At 35.3% G+C, this 26,358-nt stretch overlaps 1 protein-coding gene across 3 annotated transcripts; it reads right to left on the minus strand.

Moving 5' to 3' along the window:
* Positions 1 to 15,011: 15,011 nt before the first annotated feature.
* LOC113701233 (uncharacterized) lies at positions 15,012 to 24,013 on the minus strand. 3 transcript variants are annotated; one of them, XM_027221784.2, is made up of 13 exons: positions 23,808 to 24,013; positions 23,473 to 23,702; positions 23,298 to 23,355; positions 22,516 to 22,585; positions 21,998 to 22,298; positions 21,755 to 21,794; positions 19,159 to 19,970; positions 18,972 to 19,020; positions 18,779 to 18,904; positions 17,190 to 17,294; positions 16,952 to 17,043; positions 16,669 to 16,822; positions 15,012 to 15,450 (listed from the first exon to the last, which is right to left on the minus strand). In XM_027221784.2, the coding sequence occupies exons 2-13, from the start codon at positions 23,637 to 23,639 to the stop codon at positions 15,184 to 15,186; spliced, it is 2,241 nt and encodes a 746-aa protein (XP_027077585.2). In that variant the 5' UTR covers positions 23,640 to 23,702; positions 23,808 to 24,013; the 3' UTR covers positions 15,012 to 15,183. The 3 variants fall into 3 exon arrangements, with proteins under 3 accessions (XP_027077585.2, XP_027077586.2, XP_027077587.2); XM_027221785.2 differs by having other exon boundaries at positions 23,829 to 24,006; XM_027221786.2 differs by lacking the exon at positions 23,808 to 24,013 and having other exon boundaries at positions 22,516 to 22,568; positions 23,473 to 23,546.
* Between the last annotated feature and the right edge of the window lie 2,345 nt (positions 24,014 to 26,358).

Below are 26,358 nucleotides of genomic sequence, written 5' to 3' on the forward strand. Positions count from 1 at the left end.
AAAACTCTGTATAAAAATTGAGAACTCATCCAAGCATTTGCCAGGAGTTCATTAGAGCAAAATAACATATAAATAATTTTCACCTTTGTATATGTTGTGCTAATGCTCCAATTTAATCCGTGATCAATAAGAGGCTTAAAATAGCACCAATAAGAATTTGATGGGCGCACGGAAGATCACAAGATTTATAGAGGGAGCTTCATTAAATATTGAAACCCACATGTTCAAAATCTGTCAATTGCACCAGGCTGTTTTGCTGGGGCCATTTTAGAAATATTAATGAATTTGGATAACTGTCACGGGAGTGTCATTTCATTTGACAAACAATAACAACAATGTGTGTTATGACTAATTGTAAGATTTTATTTCACGAGTCATAACAGTACGTGGCTATGTGTGATTTTTTACGAGAGCTATGATTTAACTCAAAACCATTCTCATGTAATAGCCACAAATTTGGATGGCTAATTTTCAGTGGTGAATATTCGTTTTTATTTATATATTTCCTGATCACCTTCTTATCTCACACCGTATATCACATTTTGAAAAGTATTACAATAATTTTTCTGTTTTTTTTCAAAAAAAAAAAACTCTGCAATCCAATCAACCGTCGTCTGAATGTTCGGATTTGTATTTATTTATTCACCAATTGATATATGAGGCATGCATGGATCAAGGCTTGGAGTCAAAATTTTGATAAGTCCCACAAACACAGGATGTAGTACTTGGCAGAAGACAATTTGAGGGTCGGTTACCCAAATCTTTGGACTTCAATCCGTTTTAGAAGAAAACCTTGCAACACTGGAGGTAGAGGAAACAAATTTGGCATGTTTCATCGCCAGATCTAATATGAAACATGAGAAAAACTGATCTTTCATTTATTTCCTTTTCGCTTGTTAGGCTAAGCAATTACCAGGTTAAGTTTACTTTAGGGAAAAGAAAAAAAGAGGGGCGAAAATCTTGCGTTGGAATTGTCTCTACCTACCCAGACAAGGATGTTCGGTTAATCACAAGGCTTAAAAAATGCGATACGTAATTATTTCTTAAAAACAAGAGTCCCATCAACCTCAAGGGCAGGAAAAGACCAAAATGCAAACTAAAATCAAGATGAAGATGTTTGTTTGGAACATAACAATGGCTTGCATGCCAAAACGTGAAAGGGTGGAGAAAACTACAAAAACAACTATATATATATATATATATATATATATATATATATATATATATATATATTACTACAAGTAACAGCCACAAAGATAGCAAGGATTTGAAGAACTTTTAGTGATGAAGTCATGGAATAAGATCATTCATGCAAGTCACGTAACAACACTGATGTTTACGGGAAACCATACATTTGAAATTTTTAAGCGCCCCGTTTAGGACTTTCCTGCCACAAATAATGTATAATATAATCTTCAATGTAGCTTGTTCTTACGAGTCTTATTTGTCATTGGGGTTTGTGGATAAGAATTCCAGTTAAGGATAAGAACCCTCATTTATTATGTGTTCAATTAGTCTTTGTGACTCCCCCACCCCCAAGAGGAGAGACTTATTTGGGTTCTGAGGAGAGGTGTCCAAATGGGTCGTAATTTGGTAATGCGTGTACAAGCTAGGTCAACCCATTTATACACATTTTAATAAATAAATGAGTGTAAATGGGTACTTATTTATGTCCATTTAATAAACACATATAGGTACATCCAATTACTTATTTATGAGTTATTTAAAATTGTACTTATTTTTTTTTTCACATGTTATTTGATAAGAGACAAGCGTATTTTATTATTGTTAGATTGATAAGAAATTCAAATTTATTTGCTTAACACTCGCTAAAAGTTGAGTTTTCATGTATAATTATTTAAAATAGATAAGTCGAATCAACCCGCTTCCCACCAATTAAATAGGTTTAATTGAGTACTCATTTAGACCTATTCAAAATTAATGGGTGGATTTGGACGGATTAATGGTAGACGGGTTTGAACAGAGCAAATATAATTAGATTGTGATTGACACCTCTAGTTTTGAACAAGAAAAATATTCTTTTATAGGACTTGCCCATTGCCACTCTAATTTGATGTTTATTCGTGCACGGAGAAAGTTTTTGATGTGGGTACACAATCGGATAGGAGCTAGAGCTAATCTAAATCTGAAATTGTAATTCTCAAAGTGGTTTGGAAGTGATTATCAAATTTAGGCTTCAAACACAATTCCAATTCAAATCAACCATTGGCAAATTTTTCTTCTATTTATGTACTTAGAGACTCAAACTAATAGACAAAAAAAAAAAAAAATTGTTCCACCATTCGGTACAGATTATTCAAACAAATACATAATGGAAGACAGACTATTGTTCATGCAAATACAGGTTAGGTTAGATATGGAGTTGCCTCTTCTATAGACTTGCTTGATTATTCTAAAGCCTTCGGTTCATGTACATTTAACAGAGTTGATTTTTCTGCAAACGTCGAATATGACAAAATTACTTTGCTGTCAAAAGACTCGCTTTATTACTTCAGAATTCGGATTTGATTCTTACTGTTCTGCCAGAAAAGTTTGGCCTAATAGCCAAAGTTGAAATGAAAGGATTTAGTAATTCTTGGTTCAATCTCCCTTTTTAAATTTTACTCCTCCATTGCTAAAATTAAAAAATATATATATTTTTTAAAAATTAGAAATAAAAGCGGTTCAGTTCTCCTCTATCTTGCTACTCTGTTCTTTGCTTCCTTTGCCCTTCTATTTCCTTTTTTTTTGCCCTTAACACCACAAAAATTTTGTAATTTCCAAACAATTGGCATAATACCAATCAATTGTTATTTTCTTTTCTTTCTCTGCAGACGATAAATGGAGGAGCCGGCGGAGGAGTGTCTTAGGAAACGGAAACGTGCACGCTAAAAAAAGAGCATAATTGAGAAAGGCTACTTTCAACGGTATCGTTATTTGACAATTGGCATACATTTAGTATCTTTCCTCCCATTAATTTATGCAAAAACATCATGATTAATGATAACCTAACTGTAATCGGGAGTTCTCAAGTAATCCCAAAACGACAGATTAGAAGTCTTTAGCATATGGCACATATTTTACATTGTTGCTCTTAGTTTTTTTAAGGATTAATTTTTTGTACGCTAATGGTGTATTGATTTTTTTTTTTTTTATACTAACAACTATGAATATATGCTACATTTGCATGATTTAAATTTAAGTTATGTGATATGATTGAAACCTGCTAGTATAAAAAAAAAATTTTTTTAATACAGTGTCAGTGCATAAAAAATTAATTTTTTAATTAAATTCAGAATATTCCTAAACTAGTTGTTAATTCCCCACAGCTAGCATTATAAATAACGCAGAAAATCAGATTTTGTCAATGCAGTTGTAGCTTATAAGACATTTTGTTGATGGGTCAATTTAAGTTTTTTGGTGGAATCTATTGTTGCAAAAAATTTTGTGAAGTTGTGCCAACCATAAGGGAATGATTGGTTGAGCATCAATTTATAGTGTCCCTGTTTGATTTCTTGGAGTTTCATATCTTGGAATGATTTTCGTTTTGCTAGAAAATGTCCTTCTTTTATTTGTTTATGTTGCCTTGGGCTGAAGGCCAAAGCTGTTTCTGTTTGTTTTAAATTCGTGAAAATCGAAAACTCAATAATGTCGACTTCCAAACGTATTAGATGTTGTACGAAGAATATCGCATGGATCCCTTTTTTTTTTTTTTTTTTTTTATATTTCGGTCGTCTTTCGTTTTTGATAAACAACAATAAAAGTAATTGCCAATACTGAAAATCCAGGTAAGCAAAATGTCAAGTCGTTTTCAGGTTTGTTAGGATTAATTAGTCAACGAGATCCCACAAGCGTATTGAAATGGCAAAATGAAAATGGAAAAAAAAAAAAAAGATTCTGCGAATTATGTAATAGAAAACTTGAATATCATTAATATATGGGTTAAATGTAGAAAATTCCCATGAATTATTACGCCAGTTATAATTTACACCTAACTTATTTTAATAGACACATTGCCTCCTTGGTCAACTAAAAAATAATGACAAAAATTAACTCCATCTAAGCAATTGGTGAATTTATCCTCCTTGAAAAAATAGCCTTTTGGTGGGAAAAATTTGAGAGACCACTGCTGCAATTTTTATCTTCTTCAACACATCATAATGCCATGACTTCATATATACTACTAGGCAAAATGTAACTTGAAATCTTCACAAGAATTTGAATGAGAAAATTTTGCATATGAATTTAGCCGCGAAAAAGTTTCAATACGAAACCTTCATTAAAACCCACATATTAATAAGCAAAATATTCTCTCTCTCTTTTTTTTTTTTTTTCCTATTCTTCTTTTGTTTTAATTGCCATTCAAAGTGAACTCATATTTTATTTTTCTGTATTTTTAATTAGACATTTCTTACGAAGTGAAAATTAATTAGTCTATTTGAGGTGCCAATCTTTGCCACTCAATGAATTGGTCAGTTAACCAAGAGTGTAAGGCGGCTACAAAAATAGTACTACTATTTTAGAGAGTGTAATAGCTGGTATAGATTTATTGCATTAATTAATCCCTTAATAGACCGGTCCTCCCTTTAAGAGCTGGAATTGTAATAAATGGTTTAAATTGAGAACGGAGTTTCGTTTTAAATGGAGAAACAAGAACACTTGACCGCCGACTAATGTATAGTTAAGTCACCCTAATTTTTTCTTCTTATTAAAGTGACTGTCAATATCCATATCTAAATGTCCTATACACAGAAAATTGGATTAAAGAAAAAAAAAATTTAATGATCTTAAGTTTAATTCTAGCAGAGAGGGTGAAGAATTCTCACTCAAATAATTAGGTGCAAGGCAGCTGTCTTGGACACTGTCAAAATGCATTAATTACCACAAATGTGGTTTTCATTTGCATTATTAAACGAATGAAAAAACGTGCAGGAATTCCAAACACTTCAAGTTAACGAACAGCTGAATCTTGATTACTACAGTATTACTATTATTTATTAGGTGAAGAAAAGGTGAAAAGTATTTGAGGCAGAGAGTCTTGGAATTCGGTACCCAGCTCTAGCTAGTAAGGGTTGCCTTTTGACCAAGTCTGTGCCCAGTAATTAGACTCCGCCCGCGGACACCTCCGGAGTTCCCAGATGCAATTTTCATGCACGAAATCGAAATTTAATAAATTTGTAATTACAATTCTATGGCTTAAAATTGTGAACAAATATTTTTTTTCTACTTTTTTTAATATCAAAATTTGTAATTTTATTACCCTTTTTCCTATCCATTTTTTCGCAGAATATAGCACATTATATATAATGCATCCCAAACAAATAAAGCTATAGAGTAAATTCTCCATGCAAAAGTCCATGTCATCATAAAGAAAAAATACAACAAAGAAAGGAAAAAATGGAATGAACGACAAAAACCGCGGCTGCTCCAAACTTAGATGCATTCCCCCATCAGTAACGTCAAATCAGCCTGAAAAACACGAAGCATGCAAAACAAATAAGACTTGCTACAATTCTTCATCAGACAAAAATTAATCGAATTTAATGTATTCAAGAAAGTGATTTGTGGAAGTTCAGCTGACGACTTAAGAAATTAGGATTTATGTGTTTGGAACTCCTCAGGATTCTATATCAGCCTTGACTCCTCAGCATTATGCTCAGTGTGAAAATGTGAAGATTGTAAAAGATGCCTAGCTTTCTTTCCCCCCTGTTCTATTCCGCGTTTGAGCCACCAATTCTTTTTGTTGTTTGTCAAACTTCTCATTTTGGGTATGGATGGTCTTTCCCCTTTTTGTCGCAAAATGAAATCTCCAATCTCTTTTTTTTTTTTTTTCATGATCTGTTTCGAAGATGAAAATTTATGATTCGAATTCTTTGTTTGACTGGAGTAAACTATTGGACTCACTGGAAGACTTATATAATCACTTTATAATTTTTTTTTTTTACACTAGCAGATTTAGATAAGCCATATAAAATATGAAATCAAATCATGTACATACAGTATACATTCACAACTATTAGTATAAAAAAATCACTTCACTGTCACCGTCAGTGCGAAAAAAAAAAAAAAAAAGGTTAGTTAATCCAAAGTAATTTGGCTTTAGCGTCAGCAAGAGTTGGTGAGCAAAAGTTTTATTTGATGAATACGGTTCTTTGCGCAACATGACATCATAACTTCTGCATTTAACTACTAGTTTTATTAGCAATGGGAATGATAATCCAATTAAACTGGCGTCAAGATTTCTTGTTCATTAATTATGACAACGAGTCTCACGCAGTTCTGGGCATAGCATAAATGCGCTGCCTCTCCCGACAGATTTATGTGCGCTGCTTTCACGACTTCATCGATTTGTTAACTGATTTAGATTTTAACGTGGCATCTTAGGGCGAATCGAATCAAAATCCAATAAAGACATTCAAATTTCTACACTATTAATTATTAGTTCATGTAATCATTTCTCTAAACATGCTTTACCATTGTGATTAAAGTAGGAACCATCATTTGTTTCATATAAATTCTTTGCTTTTAGGAACTTCTTCTTTTCGCTCCCTTTTTGGGTCAGAAGAGCTGAATTCAAGTGTAAGTGAGGTGCTCGAAAGAGCACTTAGAAATTAAGGACACGATTGGATTGTATCCATATTTTGTAGTAATTTTCTACAGAAGGCTCAAGATTGAATTTATCATTTTAACCCTGCCTCTACCTTGGTGGAGATACGAGTTTTGACTTTTTTGGCCAGTCGATGGATCATTTTTGTCGACAGTGGACTTGGTTTTCATACTATAACAAAGTACAAGACATTACGTAGTGGAAAAGAAAAAATTTAAATTCAATGTCATCAATCTTCAACAATATTAATTAATAACTATGAATATCTGATAATCTTGATGACTTTTGCTTCAAATATAGGCCTGGCGATTCGTTCAATGCCCCATCATAGTCAAACATTTTGATCCACAAATTTTTGTATAAAAATTAAAAGAGAATGAGCTCAAGTAAGGGGGAAAAAAGAACGAGCAATGACTAAGCATGTAGGAACTGGCAGGGGAAGGGATGGTTGGATTGTTTGGGAGGAGGGAGTACGAGTGAAAGGTTTCGATTTTGAGCCCCCTACTTATACTATATATTGTTTTTTAAATATAGGGAATTAGCACTATAAAAAATGGGATTTTGGTTTTTTTTTTTTTCTTTGGGGGAGGGCGAGAGGAAGGGGGTTCGTACTGCCCCTTTTGCCCTTCCTTTGTGCACATACAAATATATACATACTAGCTTTGCTATATAATATGAAATTAGTAAAAAAAAATTTTGATCTAATGGTTAGGATTAAAACTCCATGACGTAGAGATTTTGGGTTCTAATCCTTCTGTACTCTCCCAACTTCTTAAATCCCACCCTTTCCCTACTAAAAAAATTTTGTTGCCAAATACACACACACAGAGATATATATATATATATATATAACACGAAATTAATTCTACAAGCTCTTTTTTCCTTTTTTCTTTTTAGGTGAAAGGTATGCAGAGCTATGTGGTTTGTTGCCTTCAATTTGTTGAACGGTAAAAGCAAGGATTACCTCAAATAGTTTAATTAATTTGTTGGACCGTTTTGGAGGTGAATTTTTGCTGCTGTCAATAATGCTACTTCAATTTTTCACCTTTGCCTAAGAATGGCGAAATGATGCATTTTCTACTATCACCAAGAGAAAGAAAACAAAAAACACATATTTTCTACGTATTCTTATACTTCCAAAATGCAAAGCATGGACCCTGCTTATAATTTTCGAAACTATCACATTTGTCCACTTTTTTTGGCAATTTAGCAGAAAGATTTGAGACATACAGATATATATACATTTACTTAGTGCAGACGTACACAGGGTTAAAGAGTGTGAACCATATACTGCACTAGTCTCTTCTCACCCTACCGTCTCATTCCTCCATTCTGAGTAGAGGTGGCAATTTGGATTGAGATCCATTTATCCATCCATATAATCCATAATTAAATGGATTTGGATTATCCATTTATAATATTGGTTTTAAATGGATGACCAAAGCAAAACCATTAAATTAAATGGATTTATATGGATTATCCACAAAAACCACATATATCCATTTACTTAAAAACCAAATAAAAGAAACGGAAAGGAAATGCCTGGTGAGGCCTCAACAGCTCCCCTTGGCCTTGGTAGCCTCTCTCTCTCTCTCTCTCTCTCTGCCGTGCATACATGTGCCTGCTGGATTGGGCATCATAAAATATGCCAGTTTGAATTTTATTCTTTTCTCTAATTCTTTGTAGTGTTCTTTAAATTCCTTGTAGTGTTCGTTATTATTAACTGCTACAATCTCTTTCTGCCACCTTAAAAAGCTTGAAACTATCGTAGTAAAGTTATTTGACATGGCTTGTGACTACGTCTTCCCTTGTGAACTGGGGATTGCAAGCACCTTCAGTCACGTGATAAGTTTCTGCATCAGTTAATCTTTGATAGCTTAATTGTAGTTCTTGTGCTATCCAAAGTCCTTTTACGACCATGAGAGAATGGCGTATTTTGTCCTCTTTCTCATCCAAATACATCTAAAATTTACAAGGACATTAAAAAGTATCTTCATATTACAAGAAATGATAATACAAAAATAAAGTAATCAAAATATTTAAATGGATTATAAATGGATAATTGATTTTTATTTAATCCATTTAGATCCATCCATTTAGATCCATTTATTAAATGGATTTAAATGGATTGGATAAATTTTATCCACCATCCATTAAATCAAAACCAATTATGAACCATTTATCCATATTGCCGCCTCTAATTCTGAGGGCGACAAGAATCGTACCTTCATCATTGAGGAATTTAACCGGGTGCTATGAATTCTAATCATTTTCAGAAAAAGAAAGGGAAAAAAACTGGCTTGCATTGTCAAAAGGATGTGAAAAAAACTCCACTTGTCAACACTTTAGCAATCCAATCATTCCCAAAAAAAAAAAAAATACAAGCAAGCCAAGGTCTTCATTCTTGGCTAGCACCGACTGAAGCCCCCACAACGCAACAAACCCAAGCCACAAAGTCAGAAAACAAAAGAATAGTACGAGCAAAATTTGACTCAAAGTTATTGAACCGCAACCTTTTCTCACAATGGAATGAGTAAAACCGAGTACCCCGTCATCATTATCGTAATCATGCGCATCGTTCTCAACAGTCCACATCCCCATTTATACCTTGAATTTTAGTGTATGTAAAATCCAATGGGACTGGTGGAGCTTTGATTCTCTTTTGTTTTGGATAATGACTATATTAATTATCATCCTTTTTTTTTCATGACGAGTTTTTACTGAGTAAGATGTACATTGTGGTAGTGAAATTGTGTAGTTGTTACAATTGCTTTGAGTATATAAACTTGTGCAGGTTTACTTCATTTTATGAAGCATATTCTTTGTTTACGATGGCATGAATCAGAATGAGTTACTTGAACAGTCATATCACAAACGTAATAATAATCGATTAATGATCGAAGATATCTTGATCTATTGGCTAAAATTGAAACTCTAAAATTTAGATAGCTAGAGTTTAAATCTCCCTTCCCTCTACTCGTTTCTTGAGTACAACTGCACGTATAAATAAAATATTAGGGTAATAATATCCATACATAGCTTTTGAGTATTTTTTTTTTTAGAGAAATGCATAATGAAAGTGTGCAACAAAATAAAAAGATTCATATAAATATTGAGATCAAAAGTAAATAGGTTTTGGTACTTGGGAGAAAAGTAGAAAACTCGTTAAAAAAGAAAAAAAAAAAAAATTGCCACGCGTTTTCAAAAGAAGACCCTAGACAAATTTTCACAATGCTGATGCGATGGCGTGAATGAAGTCAAATGGACTTGCGGACCAATCATGATTCAGCGTATACCATCTTCCCTCGTGTGTGATGAGTTGACCCCACCAAAACACATAATTTGCCAATAGAATCCGCAACGCCCTCTCTATCTCTCCCACTTTCCACACTAATTCTGCGGGTCACAGATTTTAGATTTTTTCTATTTTTTTTTTGTCCTTAATAAGAGTTCAAAACCAACGACTTTGATTTTGTGGTGTGCAAACAAAATATTCCCTGTCAGATTCATTTGTGTTTTATGAGTCTGTGTGTGTGTGTGTGTGTGCGTGGTTTTTTTTCTTTTTTTTTTTTGCGCATTTACTATTAGCACCACCATAATGTAGCTTATTAATTAGTAGTGTCTTCTTCTACTTGCGCAATTTAACTATTTCTTTTCGGTGCCATAATATCTGTATTAATCCTTCTTTATCTGACATTACAAGAAAGGAGGAACCTAACCGGATGATTATACGGGAGTTTAGCAGAGGGAGAGAGGAGCCCATTAAGCACTCGTTACCGTTTTATGTGTAATAAGCAGGTGTTCACAATCTGCTAAATTTGTTCTCGTAATTTGCTTCTTTTTTTTTTCTTAATTCCTGTATGCTTGTTCTCATTAATTTGAATAATTGTCCACAATATTTTTGTTATGTATTTTGTACTCAGAACTAATAAGTATAAAAGTGTACGTAATGTCAAATTGTTAGATTCAACTAAAAATGTTGGCAGATTGAGTTGAATGATAAAATAGGAAGAATTACAAGTAAGAGATTCTTGATCCAGAACCTCCTCCGCTCGTAAAAACAAAAACACGGGCAGAAATCCATTATTTAAACGTTTTGTAAGAGGATTATTTAAACATAGGAAGTTATGGCCTAGTTTGTCGGCTAGTGGGGCCTGTCATTTTCTGGTACCTGAGTAATAAATGACTCATAGCTTACATCATGCTGATGCCAATATTTCTCCAGATACATAATTTCTTTTACAACAGCAAAACTCATACTAACCACTCTAATGGGTTTGGAGAACCAATTGGACTTGTGTAGATAGCAATTGCCTGGATGGATGGTGAAGTTCTGTGGGTTCCTCTTAGGTTGAGTGAGACTCTCTTTGATGTGTTCTGAGTGTAGTTCAGCTTTTCCCCTATTAAATGCTTATTATCGAAAAAAATTTAGACTTGTGTAGATAGAAGACCTATCTAGATCAGATTAATGCGGGGTCCGGACTTCTAATTTTTAGTCTGTAGAAGAGATTTAAATTCTTCTTAGTGATTAATTTGCCTTTGACAAGTTGATTTTTAGCTGTTACGTACCGTCGAATCAAAATAGCATGTAATTAGCGCTATTAGTCTATTATTGCTCATTTGTTCTCATTTTTAGTGAAGTGATTTACACACTCTTTTTCTCTTCTTCAAAAAATGACTACATAATAAGATCAATCCAACCATGAGGAAAGGAAGTGGAACAAAGAAACTGCATTTGGTATTTAGGCAAGTCGGTTGAGTAAACGAGAACAAAAAAAAAAAAAAAAAAGAAACATTGGAATCAAAGGCCGTAGGAAATTTACAAGAACCAGACTATACTTAATTAAGTACTACTATATTAGAAGCAATAGGCAAAAAAAAAAAAAAAGAAAGAACAAGATTTACCATTCCAAAAAAAAGTAATAAAGCACAGAAAGCCCGAGAATAAGAAAGTAAAGTCACTGAGTGTTATCATTGTACTTCCAGCTACCATAAAAAAGTTCAAAAAATTAGCAATTTCACCTGTTTAAAGAAGAACGGCATCTAACAATGATTGCCTTAAGCTAAAGTTTTGCAAATGTCTTCAAATAAAAAAAAAAAAAAAAGAAGAGAAGTAGTGGAAGGATGACAAAATGGCATAATCAAGAAGAAGAATCCCTTTTGATAGATATGATTGTTTATTTAGAGGGTGTGAGAAAGTGAGGGTTGGCAAATATACTACTGCAGTAGTCTGTACTACACATTCTCAAGTACTCAAAAGAGGTTGGCAATTAAAGCAACGAGTATTAGTTTATTCTGGGAATAGAAGAAAAACTTCAGATGTTTGGCACTTTTTCAAGCTCTTTTTCATATGGGAATAGACTACAGATACCAATAGGTGGCCTTGGAGGACCATAAGACCCACTAAAATACATAACTTGCAGTTTGTAGCAACGGGTACACTTTCAACTCGGGCGGTTGCTGAATCAAAGGGCTGGTCGCCCATGCGCGTGGATTGATTCTGTGAAGGGTTTGGTTTGGGGTGCTTTTAGTGGATTTTGGGGCCCCTTTCTCTTCCACTCTCGAAGCTACACCTGAGAAATGGTATCTGGCAAAAATGTTTATGTCTATCGACTATCATCATGAATCCAGTGAATCAAATGTTTCATTGAGTACTGCTTCTTCCCTTCTTTCTGCTCTTTCTAAATACACCATAATTTAAAGAAGCACTGCTAAAGTCCATGCAGCATGTAGCTATTTCAACACTAATTTAAATCTATCTATTCATCGTAACTAACTCAACTCAACGTGTCAATTTTTAACTATATATGCTTTCATTTCTCCTGTTTGTAGAAAGGGTTCCGGGGTAAGACTTAGTGTTATACCACGAACTCCAAACTTTATTCTTAAATGATTAGAGCAGGGGATTGGATGATGCAATGCTTAGAATGGAATTACTAAGCATGTATAGTAGCTATAATGCCAAATCACAAGGTGCCGACATACTTCTGGAGCTTAATTGGTGGCAATATTCTTTTTTTTTTTCTTTAGAAGAGGTTGACGAATTAAACTCTTTAATTTGTTGGAAGATAATCCCCTCCCAGTTGACTAAAAAGAATAAACTATGACACTACAATTCACTCTCCTTATTTATTCACCAAATACTAGTACCGATAGTGTGCAATAAAGATAATTATATGCTTGTGTACAATGTATGAGAACGTATGCAAGAAAGATAATGATGCATTCGTATATATTTTATGAAGCCCAAAAAAAAAAAAAAACAGTCTCTGATAAAAATAAATGGATGATGCAACCATCCATATTATGACACTTGATAATCTTTTCGTTCAGTATTGAGAAAAACCTCTGTCCATGAACTCATGGCGTGTAGAATTTGACAACAAGAGAGGGGGGAAAAAATGAAAGACAGGCACTCCACATTTTTGTGTCCTTTTCCTTTAATTATGTGTTTTATTTTAAGGAGGAAAATCAAACCTATTGATGTATGCGTATCACAATGTAGTCACTGTTTTATGGGTTGAAATCCACTGATTCTTGCAATGGAATTTTTGCTGGCACAGTTGGAAACCTTATTTTGGATAAAGCATGTTGTTATGGAATTTAGGTCCCCCTTAGCGTAATCGTTTACGCGGCCTACAATTCTCTACTCTCTTCTCTTTTTGGTTAGGATCACGGAGCCAAACGTGGAACAAAACTGAAACACATACATGGGCACATACAAGATTGTGATGAGCCTGCTTTGACACCACAGCACAAAATTGGAGTACGATAAACAGGTTTTGAACCCGTATTGTTAGTGGAGCTCCACAGGAAGAATGCTAAAGGGATTCTCCTTTTCACATTCCCTTTCTTCAATGGGAAAATTGTAATTTTATTTTTATTAGCAGGTCGTTTAGATTCACGTTATCACCGATGTGTACAAAAAAAAAAAAAGAACGTCGAAAATGCTATCTGTACTCTATTTTTTGTTATATACAACCCTACCATTTATTTTATCATAGAGTCTAATAAATGAAAATTATATCATTAGCAAAAATGATAGTGGGAGTGCGATTAACAAAAATGGAATGCAGATAACTAAATTTTTAATATGCATGACTGGAATTAGAAAGCTACGTGTAGATGAAATCGTATTGATGTTGTGTGTGAAAGGTGAAATTTCATTTACGTCAATATTTTCAATGATGATGTAGATTATGGCGGTGGTGATGGATACAATATAATTGCACCCTTTTGAATGGCAACATAATGCCTTCATACAATAACCTTATCCACTGCAAGGTCGTGACCATATATGCTTCTTCATCTTCTACATTGTTCCAATTGGGGCCATTTGAGAATGCAGAGGAGACATTTTGTTTTGGAGGATACTTCATCATCATTCCCTCCCATTTCAGAAATGGTTGAATAAGGACGCATATCCCTTCACCTTTTTCACTTTGGTTTTCCACTGGATGTCTCCCGTGTCAGATGACTAATCCATCCATAAGATAACTTGTCTCAAATCATACTTCTACAGATGGGCTTTAGTTGTTTGTTGTGCTGCTTTAGAGTTCGTTAGAATAGGGATATCCCCTCGAAGGCATTTGATTTGTGCTTTGACCTTGGCAGGTCACAAACAAACTGTTTTGTTTACACACAAGTTCAGATCACCATTTCTATTGGTTCAGATAAAATGCTCTTCTCTGTTCCTTTTGGGTGGGTGGGTGGGTGGCACTTGATTAAGGAGGCAGCTGGACAATATCCGTGCCAGCTAATAAACTATGGTCAGCCTGTTCAAACGATAAACCTGCCAATTACAAGAACTTCCATGCTTCACATTGAAGTTTCTAGCCAAAAAATGAGATGCGAGCCAGAGGAGCCACTTTCCGGAGAAACAAATTCAGCCAGAAAGTGACACGGTGCGGATTGTTGCTATTAAATTCGAAACCTAACTGCAATATTATGACAACGGGTGGCTGGCTCAACAAGCCCACGACCCAACAAGAAATGATCCGATTGCATGAAACAAAATGATTCCATACCTGCAGCACGTAGTATGGCATGGCAGCACGTGGGCTTCAGCTTTCCGAGTTATCTCGACGAGTGAAACCAATTGATGGGCTTACCCACTCGGATAGTCCCATGGATCGAACCTAAAAGTACATACACATCTGGTCTGGAATTACAACCCTGTAGTCCACAACAGTTTGGCCATTGAAGATCCACTTACTTTCTCTAGAAATCGTAATAAAGTATATAATTCAAGCGGCGACTTCGATTACGCAATGATTTCAAAATGTAAGAAAAAGGAACTTCTTCATCATGATGGAGCAAATTTGTTCATCAACAGATTCGAACAGTATTATGTTTCTGAAATTAGATGTCACATAGAGCAGCATCAGAGGAACAGAATTTCAACTTGAGCGCAAATACACACATATATATATTACCCCTATTAGAGGCCCAAAAGAATACATCTCAGACTGGAGGTACATCATCCGTACAAAATGTCATCAGGTATGGAGTTAAAGCCCTACAATGTACAAGAGTCTAGAACTGAGCGTGTCTACAACATCAGGACCAACTCAACCTCAATTCATTTCCATCTTAATCTGAGGGGCCTGAGCAAAATTATACTCCACCACCTTTTTTGGAACGTCCGTTGGTACTATACAGCCACCATTGTAACCATCTATAAGCAACTTACCTATTTTTGACCTCCACTCCGAGGTGTCCTCACTTTTCCTGTCATGAACAACTCTGTCACAGTAGTTTAGCATGGATCCAAGTCCAGAATTTGGTATCCAACCATATTCCATCAAGACCCTTGCTTCACCTTCAGTCAGGTCCTCTCCTACCTATTAAGTTGAAAACCAAGATCAGTGAGCAGATACATTGCTGAATCAAAGATATTACGAAAGAATGAGTTAAAACACACTGATAACTAGACTATTGTTGCTATGATCCAAACATCAGGTCTTTCCAACTATGGCTAAATGCCAGAGAAAAGAAGGCAATGTTATTATGGAGAAGAAAAACGCCTGTAAATTCAACCTAACAGTTGTAGACCAAAAGATTCAACCTAACAGTTGTAGACCAAATGATTCAACCTAACAGTTGTAGACCAAAAGATCGTTTTATCTTCTCAGCAAACAAGTTAGTAAAAAGAGCATATCCTGTCGTATTTGTTTGAGAGCATGTAATATTAATCATTAATTTCCATGAAAAATCAGCAACTCAAACTTGACGGGTAATTGTCATTATAATGGCAAACAGAGAGACAATAAGAAAGCACGAATATTCAGAGAAAATAATCACTGAACAAATACAACTAAAGCTCATTCAGATTCCTATTTACTTTCAAAATCTTCAACTTAGAACAATCTAGCATTACTGTTTTAGCATTACAGAGAGACAATAAGAAAGCACGAATATTCAGTGAAAATAATCACTGAACAAATACAACTAAAGCTCATTCAGATTTCTATTTACTTTCAAAATCTTCAAGTTAGAACAATCTAGCATTACTGTTTTGAAACATCTGGATGATTGCACCAATCAATTAAAGGCTATATTGCCAATATCTCAAGTTTTCCATCATCTGAAGCTGTGCTCAAATAGGATATATGATGGGGGTAAGCTTGACCTGAATACTAGTAATAATTTGGAACATAAAAAAGAATAACAACTAACAAGAAATAATGACACAGTCCAATCTGTGTTTCTATAGGAACTTGTGTTAAACCCGTGGGCTTACGAATATTTTCAAGCAGATACGGACCAACCAGCTCAACTAATATCAACAATTGTGCTGCTTTTACACCTTATAATAATGCATCAAAACTAACGAAAACAAATTGTCTCAATAAAACATAATTAGTCAGTCAGGCACTGCCATTTTTTTCCTTCCTGTTTTAGGGCTTTCTGTTTCTCCCTCCTTTAAGGCACAGTTGATTGACAAGGACCAATAAACTCCACCAGAGTTTAAAGACTTCTGACATGTACACTAATTACAGACATATCAAAAGAGTAAATAATATAATTCAATCACTTAGAAGTTATGCAAGAATGTTTACCACTAATGCTTTGTTCTCGATCAGTGCAACCCTGCTACAGCTAGTTAGCTTCATAGCAGTCACCAATCGCTTGATCTGCCAATCTATAGGTAAGGAATCCATCAACTCAAAGAAGTATGTTGCGTAACCATACTCAGGGCGTTCAAGCACTATCCTGTATGTTATGTAGAAGATCTCAATTACTTCATAGAAGCCCACTAAAATAACATGAGAAAGCCCTAAAACAGAAGCACTATCCTGTATGATTGCCTCTATCCTGTATGTTATTCAACAAACAACATACCTATTGTGTCTCTCAAATACAAATATGAATGCTTGAAGGTCTCGGCACCATCCCCATTCAACAGGCCACTTTCTGAATTGTAAATATCGTGCCTAAGGAAAAAGTATAACGAGAAAAAAAGGTTCATCCATTAGTGGGTACAATGCATTTTACTCTGATTGGGATGGATGTGAATTGAAATGAGTACCAAGTATAATGATAAAAAGACTGAGATACAAAATAAAAGGAAACACTATACCTGCTCCACAAGTGAAAAGAGACAAGCCAAACAATAGGTAGCTTTGTCACCCTTGGCACACCGCAATGGAGCAAGCTTTAACAATGAACTCCGTTGAGAAAATAGCTATCCCACATTGTTTTTATTGGAAAAAGGGAAACAAAGGGAAGAAAATTCACATATCAGAGATTAAAATTGGTGAATGTGCTAAAGTATCGCATGAAATTAATTGAAAAATTAACCAGGCAACTGTTGAAAAATCCTGATCTGTGGACATCCTCAATTGCAGCATTATTTCATGTCATCATAACCACAGGAGGTGTGACAATGACAGCTGATGGGCTAACAGCCCAAAAGTACGAAAATATGAGATGAAGTCTACATCTAACTGTAACAATTAAGCTGCTACAGGTAATACTGTAATGTCATGTCTAGACACAAGCCATAAAGGTACCACACAGTGGAAAGAGGAAATAGTTAAGCTTCAGATTGATCCCACCCAACAAACAAGAAAATATCCCCCAAAAAAATTCTTCCCAACAGAAAATTTTATTTTAGAAAATCAGGATATCTTTATTTCATCCATCCTGTAAAGATATCTTTATTTTAGGGGGGAGGGAGGAACAAATCTTCAAATTAGACCCTGAATCTTCACTCTTCAGTAATCCACCATATGTTTCCAGCTTCCCACTTCTTTACGGAGCTAGAACACGTGAATTCTATATTGTCCTTAAGGGCAGGCTACTGAACAACATAAACAGGTAACATGTACAACTGTGGTGGAGACGACAAATTTTAGACACAAAATAATTTTAACACCTAGATGTCAGTTTCAAGGAATGAGAATCAATTAAAAATACACCAGCATACAGTAGTTGAGGCTAACTAGTGATGTTGGAGACAGTTGGGGATGGGAGTACTTCATTAGTTCTTTTGATGAAAAGGGCACCATGTTTCTCTGTTACTAGTCCTAAAGGCCTGCACTCCACAAATTATCCTAATAACCCCAACTCTTATAACTCAGCAGGGTAAGATAGCACCTAGGCATGATGATCACTGAGTATGGCAGGACATGTATTATGACTTCCCACAGTGAGCACCAACTCCAAAAAAAAAAGGGCCTGACAACTAACTCATCCTTGAGTCAGACGATATACGTGTTACCTAGCATAAAATTCACTAACAAGACATCTTCTTGAATTGATGCTGGGTGGAAAATAAGTAAAAAAAATTCACTTTGTTAAAGACAATTGCGGAAGGCATATGATGCATATCCACCAAGCTATTTAGTTGGTGATAATACCTATCAACAGTAATAAATTTCATCCAAGGGCAAAGGACAAAAGAATAAAATAAAAATAAATCTATGTACTTTAGTTCTTTGATCCTTTTGATGATCATTTGAAGAACAGCTACCATTTGGCAAATTCTGTGTGTCTCTGTAAAAGAACAACAGGATTCTAAAGAAAATACACAGAAAATTTTCAAAAAAGTGGGAATTCCAGCTAAAGATTGGCTTATTTCAGACGATTTTATATCCTCTGGCATATGGGCGAAAAGGGATGGACATCATAGATTTCTCTAATGTTGTCAAGGAAGAACCCACAAACCTTCGAAATAATAGCTTCGAGTTCTGAAAAGTTGTCTTCAGTGGACAAATCATCAAGGGCCTCGTCACTTTCCTTTTCCCCATAAAGTTTAATTTCATTAACTGATACACCCTTCTGAATCAATACCTGCCCACATAACAAACCAAATGAACCCAAATCAAGGTGGGAACACCAAATAAAACACAAACTATACCTGCAGAAGCCCAGGAGCATCCTCCTCCAATGCTGTTTCAACAGAATCCCTACAAGTTGTAGCAGAGCAGATTAACAAAGCTCAAAGAACTATTTCCACCCAAAAGCAGGTGGGAAAAAACAAATATAAACCACACAAAAGCTTTGAAAAAGCAAGTTCATTGAAATATAAATGGTCAAACAATTACGTGGCTGATTTTCTCCTTTTCCTAGGACGGTTAATCTTCAGTGGCTTGGCAGATTCCTGTGCAATGGGATGACAATCTAATCCAGCAGGAACCATCTTGCTCAACCATTCCATTCCAACAACATCTGAATGAGCCACTTGTGCTGACAGCAATTTCATCCTCTCTCGCAGCAACAAATGATCAAGCTCATCTTCATTGGAATCAGCAGAAAGACCAGGTTCACTTCTAACCAGATCCATGTTATCCAAAGGCAAATAACCTGAAGGAAAACTTTTTTGGCTTGCCTCGTCATTACCCAAGGGTTCTACCTTGATGTTGACAACATTTGCTACAGCTGAATTATGCATGGCACTTTTACTGGGCAGAGGATTTTGTCTACTGTTTGCACCAGACATAGAGAACTTTTTCTCCAAAAAGCATGTCATAGCATGTTCTTGAGTTGCTACACCTAAATTGCGCATGATACTTTTACTCGACAAAAGATTCTGTCTACCATTTGCACCAGATGTAGAGAACTCTTTCTCCAAAGAACATGTCTTAACCTGTTCTTGAATTGTCATCAGTTTTCCTGATTTAATTGATTTATTACCCTGCCAGTTACACAAGAACTGTGAATTTCTATGATCTGCATTAGGTAATGCCATAATGATGCCTTTTGATGAACTAGAGATAGAAGTCGTTTGCATCTTGCATTTGGAGTTTTCACCAAATGGTGACTCCTTATCTACATAATCAGTCTCTTCTTTAACAATTCCAGCACCTTGCTTGTTTAAATCATCCAAAGCTGACCTAGACGATAGGGCAGTATTACCCTGTTTACCAACCAGAAACCAACAACGGTAATGAGAAGCAGAAGCAGACAAGCATGGAAACAAATTCCCACTAAGTACAAGTCAAAATATTAAAAGAACATATAACAGAGAGCTGCATACAGCTCAAAATAATCTCTTAAATCAGACACTGGAAACAATTTATAAAGAAAGAAAAAAGATTTAGGAAAACATCATGGTAAAACCATGCAGGCTACCATTCCCCATTCCCCAAGAGCAGGAAAAAAGCCACTCGAGAACAACAAAGAACAAAAAACAAAATAAGCAAATACCAAATCAAACGACTCCAGAGTATCTTCACTACAATCCAAATTAGAATTCAAACAAGTTGATAAAAATCTTTATGTTCAACTTGGAATTCTTCCAACCACAGACCAATATGCATCAAAATCAACTGTATCAGAAACTATTTAAAGTATATATTCAGGTAAACATCCTAACACTTCGAATAACCTGTGCTGTATTCTTCATTTGGTCAATTGAACTCATGATCAATGGATAAGTATTTACTCAACCACCAAGCTACAAGTCAGTGTGGGACATAGTTGATCGATTGTATACATTAAACAAAGGAGATATGGGTCTATTGTGAGCAATAACAGGCTATTATTTAAATCACAGGGTCTGCAGAGTAAATGAGATCTGAAACACCATCAAACCACCAAATGAAGAATTGCGGTGCATAAAGACAACAATAAAAGCAGAGGGATTTCAACACCCATGTTTGACTCTATTTACTAATCAACCCACCAATCCATTAGTCAGCTGCAATAGAGCAACACATTTCTTTGCATTCGAACTTTGTTGACTTTAACTTTGCAGAAAAACTAACAGATGAATTAAGACAGAGCAGTCAAAACTTAAACCCAGGGGGTTTTTTTCCATTGAATGCCCTTTGCTCCCTGAATGGGCATGCACAAAGGAGAAGAGCAAAATCATAAGACTGGAAAAGAAAACCTTTCTATGTAAAGCTTCAAGTTTTATACTAAAGAAAAACGTAATTGTACCAACTTCATGAATAAGGCTCAAAACAATCATCCAATCTCAACTTGGAAGCAAGAGGCTACGCCCCACAAGTACCACAGCACTCGACCTGCTGGAATCGAACCAGCAACCAAGAGGAATTGTCCTCTGCTCTGCCTTTGAGCTTAGGTCGAACAAGACAATTCCTCCATGCCGATTGACTGTATGAGATGCGACTTCTAGAAAGAAAGCAACTATGAAGACTTCAACCATGCCATTCCAGAAAAAACTATGCAGTTACATACTCAGAAAAAATTCCGCTTTTCCCACAAATTCAACACTATCCTCACTTTGTGCAAATACAAGACAGCACATTGCCTAAAAAGGCAAAAAGAATACACACGGAACATCAAAATCTTTCTGAAAACAAAAGTTTAAAAGGAGATATTATTCTAAACTTGATTCTAAATAACAAACTAAAAAGAAAAACTATACTTCCAGAGAGCTGAACCCAATATTAGGAAAGTAACAATTGCACTTTTATCTGCATTTCAAAACACTCCCCAGCTAACATTAAATTGATTTAACCTTTTGAGCACTGTAAAATGGAATCCAGAAGAATCCAGATCCTAAATTTTTCTGCAAGCTGCATTGCATTATGAAGCATGATAGCCTAGATAAAGTAACAAGGCTAAATCTGTTAAAGATTGATTGAATTTGTTTACTTGCAAACTAAACCCCTCACACTAAATAAGCAGAGAAGTACAGCAAATCAACAAGGGAGGAAAGGACAGATAAGTTACCTCTAAAGGAGTCTTGGTCAACCCCAACATTTGGCTGCAACTGAAAAAGAAAAGGTCAAACTTTAGTTGTTTCTAGCCTTACCGTGTGAAATTTTCATAAGAATGAACTAAATATGTCTGTATTCTTCCTGTCTGGAACTCAGACTACTAGCACCTGCTTTTCAACATTCATAAAAATGCACATAATGAGATCACAATAACATGCTTAAATGCATTATAAGTCAAATTAAGACAAAATGACACCTTAACACAAGCCTTCTCTGACGTTCCTTGAGTACAACATGATCAAGTTCATCAAAAAAGTCAGCAGGGTTATCATTCTTAATCTCTGGCAAATCACCACCATTTGCACAATTTGAAGGGTTTTTAAAGGGACTTGATGGACTGTGGCCAGAACACTGGACATTGATGGAAACATCACGTGATGACAGCAGTGATTGCTGACAGGAACTACTTTCCATGCCACTAAGTATCTCTGCTGGAACCATCTCAACACAGACTTTATTTGCTTCAATAACTTGATCACTGCAATCCCCCTGATCACCTAAGCATTTGTGTAGAAAGAAATCAAGTCTAACAGCGCATAAAAGACTTCTTAAATAGCACTACCAAAGAGCAAACCCTCCATTTGGAAGCAAATTCATGAGGGGACCCAATAATCAGGTCTGGAGATAGAGAAAGGTAAGAAAAGTTCAGATTTTTCTGACTACCAAGTTCAGGTTCCAGTTATATGTCACCAAGTATGGCATAAGAACTTTTACCAATGTGATTTTGTTCATATGACCAACTCCCAACCTTTCCTTCCCGAGCAAGGCTAGCAGAAGAGAAACTCTGTAAGACAAAATTTATACCAATTGAAAAGTGAAATTGACCAACATGTATAGATACAAATGACATAAAAAAATTCAGACAGAAAAGCTAACTTTGAAGCAAACTACATGACAATAATATACCAAATTCCATTGTACAGCAGATGGAATGAATCTTGACCATACTGTGGGCATTTTTTACTAGAAAATTTTTCTGCACAATTATGCATAAGAATTAACAAGAACACGGAAGCAGAATCACTTAAGTAATTAGAACTCTCCAACCAACAAAATTAGGAGCACCAAAATCCCAACCGAAATAGCAGAATTTGGACCTAAATCAAACAAGACTCATTTGCTAGAAAATCAAAATACGGAATGCATCTAATGACAGAGGAGAAAATCACCTTTAATCTAAAGGAAAGGTTATCTAAAGAATGACAAGTGCAATTGGAATACAACTTATTAAGTATTTAATTCGTAGCTGGAAGTGTATTGCCAATCTTGGTTCTAATCTAAAACGGCAGTGTCCTCCATTCCATAAAGCAACATACAACAATTACCAGCAGAACAATCATGTCCAAAATCCCAAAACATTCATAGCATCATAGGACTATAGAAAAATCTCTAATAAAATCATAAAAGTAGAAATTTGTACCATCAAACTAAGGATAGAATTCCTATCCTCTCAGTCAAACTAAATTCATGAGAAATAAAAGCCAAATGATTATCACCTCAGAGCCACACTGCCCATTGTCATCCTCCTCCTTCACAGAAGCATCATTAGCGACCCTGCATTTCGACCACAAAGAAGAAAAGAAAGGAACAAAAAAAACGTTTTTTCAAGCTCTAAAATATTGAAACCAAAAACAAAAACCAATAATCCAGAAACATAACCTAGAGGCTTACGCGGGTAAATTCGAGGTCCCGTCATCTTCCGAATCGAAATCCGAAAATAAATCGGAAAAACTACTGCGAGCCAACAGAATTTTCAACCGCTGCTTCAACGGCAACCGGTCGTGCTCTTCGGACCACAAACCGGAATCCCGAACCTGACTCGTACGCAATTCACCCATATTTTCTAAGGGATAGCTCTCAAAATCAATACTTTATTCATTTACCCTCCAAGGCCACGACTTCTGCATCAAATTAAACAGAAAAGTTGATGAATTTCATCAAACTAGGGTTCTTAGTAAATGTACATATTCAATCTTAGGTCATCCAAGAGGATAAATGAGTAGTACCATTGGCTTTCCCGAGAGTACCTACGGCAATTTTCTTGTGTTTGATTATGAAATGTTTGCGCGCCATTGGAGAAGGTAAGGACAGAGGTCTCTTTCTCTACTAGTTACTGTTCCTTTCAATTGGGAGGTGGAGCCATGGCAGTTTCGAGCTGATTATAAGAGTCCCAGGGCTATTATCTTTTCCTTTACCCTTTTCTTTTTCATCCAATTGTAGCCGACGGTCTATGCCAATTTATAGGCCCTGTTCTATTCTCTCTCTCACTCTCACTCTCCCTCCCTTTTTTTCTTTTTTTGATATTTAATGGAATTTACTAGCATAAGGTAGAGTAGAATAATAATGACTGAGCCAATTTTTTCTGTCTTCTCTACTTATGTAATACTAGCATAGGTTTTATTGCTTTATTAATCATTTTTTATAATTTTGTTGGGGAGATTGTGTCAAGTTTATTAAAAAAATTTAAAAATACGATATTATTAGATGATAGACATAAATATAAAAATTTATAAAAATCAAAATTAGATGGATTATCTTTTAATTTATATCTATCGTATAAACTATTTGTGATTTAGTGTAGAATTATCCGTTTGTAAATCAACTCTTGTTAAGTATTCACCAAGTCGAAACAAAGTTATATTAATGCGAACAAATTGCTTGGAGATAACCATCAAATTTAATGTTCTCTTTTTTTTTTTTTAAATAAATGACTAGAAAATCTCCTCACAATCGGGTTGCACTACAGACTACACCACTCCTTGTCAAGTAAATTCGGTTATTTTTAGCATGTGCACAAAAGCTTGCAACGTACATTGTCAGTACTCGTAAGCGTTTTTTGTGTCCTAGAGTTGGAAAAAGTTGCATACGACACTTTTTGGTTAAGCATTTGAGTGGCAAAATTAGTTTAGAAAACATGATAAGAATGATACACGGTTGAAGGATGAACTAAACAATTTCATATTCGAATCAGGCTCGAGTTGGTAAGAGTTTGTTTGAATTTGATTCGTCAATAAGTAAGTCAAATTTAAATAATATTTTATAGTTGATGACTTTCAAATGAGCAAATTATTCGATTGGTCACTAAACTTTTGCAATCGTCAAGTTTGATCATTTAAATATTAAAAGTCTGGTTTTGGCCACTAAAACATATAAAGTTAAGGCGCGAGACCATTCCGTTAGATTTAGTCGTTAAGTTTGTCGATCGATCTGTCCGCGCGATTTCCAAGACAAAATGCATGGTCAATTTAGGAACACTTCGCCAATCAACATTTCCATTTGGATAACTCTCATTTCTCAAGTCACAATTTCGGTCCCCTTTGCTGTTGTTTCTTTTCACATCCCAATTCTTCAGCGAATCTCCTTCGTCACCCACATCGTAGCGGTCATCGTCTTCTTTGTCCACGTCTTGTTCTTCATCTTCTTGAGTTTTGAAGTTGGCATCGTCGGGGGAGTGAAGAACAGAGGCATCTTCGGCATGGTAGATGCAGCCGAGGGGGTTGAATAAGCAGTTGGCGGTGACGCATTGGATCAGATCGGAGAAGTTGGAGACCTTGGTTGTAGTGGCAGACATTTTGTTGATCCTGACTGAGTTTGTGCGACTCGGACTAGCAGTCACTCAAGAGTGGATAGTGGCAGCAGTAAAATGTGTGATAGTAGTAGACTAGTAGGATTGTAAGATTAGTCAACGAGTCAAAGCATTTGCTTGGTATAGAACTTTTTTTTTTCTTCTCTTCCCGGTAGAGACTCGGTTTAGATTTATGGTTATTTTGTATGTTATATATTTTTTTAAGAGATTTTCTTGGTTACCACTCACTAGGATTCAGTTAGCAAATATACGAGTGTTACCATGCCAAAGTGGAGTCTTACAAAAAATACTTTTTGAGGGAATCACTCACTGCTGCGGGTAGCGGTGGATGTTGAGGAGTGAACATAGTGAGACTGGGATGCTTCCTCTGTCTCATCTGGGATGGTGGTCTTGGCATTTGCAGGCACAGCGAAGAATTTGACGCTCGAAAATCTACTGGTGGCATTGGATGAGTGATGTCTACAGTGGATGAAAAGCGTCTGGCGAAGATTTGAGGAGAGGGAGGAAGAAGAGCGACAATTTTTGTGAGAAGCATTGAATGCTAATTTGACCTTGCCTTTTGTCTTGAAAATCGTGGGAACAGATAGATCGATGAACTTAACAGTTAAATTTAACAGAATAGTCTCGCGTCTTAACTTGATACATTTTAATGGCCAAAACCAGACTTTTAATAGTTTTTTTTTTCACCAGCGGCACATTTTTTTTCACTAGACTTTTAATAGTTGAGTGAGCAAAACTTGACGATTGCAAAAGTTTGGTGACTAACCGGATAATTTGATCCTTTCAAATTTGATAAAAAGTTTATTCAAATTCGAGTCGACAAATAACAAATCAAAATTAAACAAAATTTTAAATTAATTAAAATAATCAAATAAGTTTAAACACTATAATATTTGAATTGACTATACTCGTTTACACCCATAGAATGATGTATTTGTGTATAAAATGCATAATCAAAACAACCCTTCAAG

Source organism: Coffea arabica, chromosome 7c, assembly GCF_036785885.1.
Source record: "Coffea arabica cultivar ET-39 chromosome 7c, Coffea Arabica ET-39 HiFi, whole genome shotgun sequence".
Lineage (NCBI taxonomy): Eukaryota > Viridiplantae > Streptophyta > Magnoliopsida > Gentianales > Rubiaceae > Coffea > Coffea arabica.

Excerpts from the sequence above, each read along its gene's own strand:
- LOC113701233 (XM_027221784.2), bottom strand. The coding sequence starts at position 23,639 with ATGGGTGAATTGCGTACGAGTCAGGTTCGGGATTCCGGTTTGTGGTCC. Across the intron at positions 22,586-23,297 it reads ATGGGCAGTGTGGCTCTGAG|AGTTTCTCTTCTGCTAGCCT; the intron begins GTGATAATCATT and ends TTTGTCTTACAG. Across the intron at positions 17,295-18,778 it reads TCGAAGCTATTATTTCGAAG|CTATTTTCTCAACGGAGTTC; the intron begins GTTTGTGGGTTC and ends AATGTGGGATAG.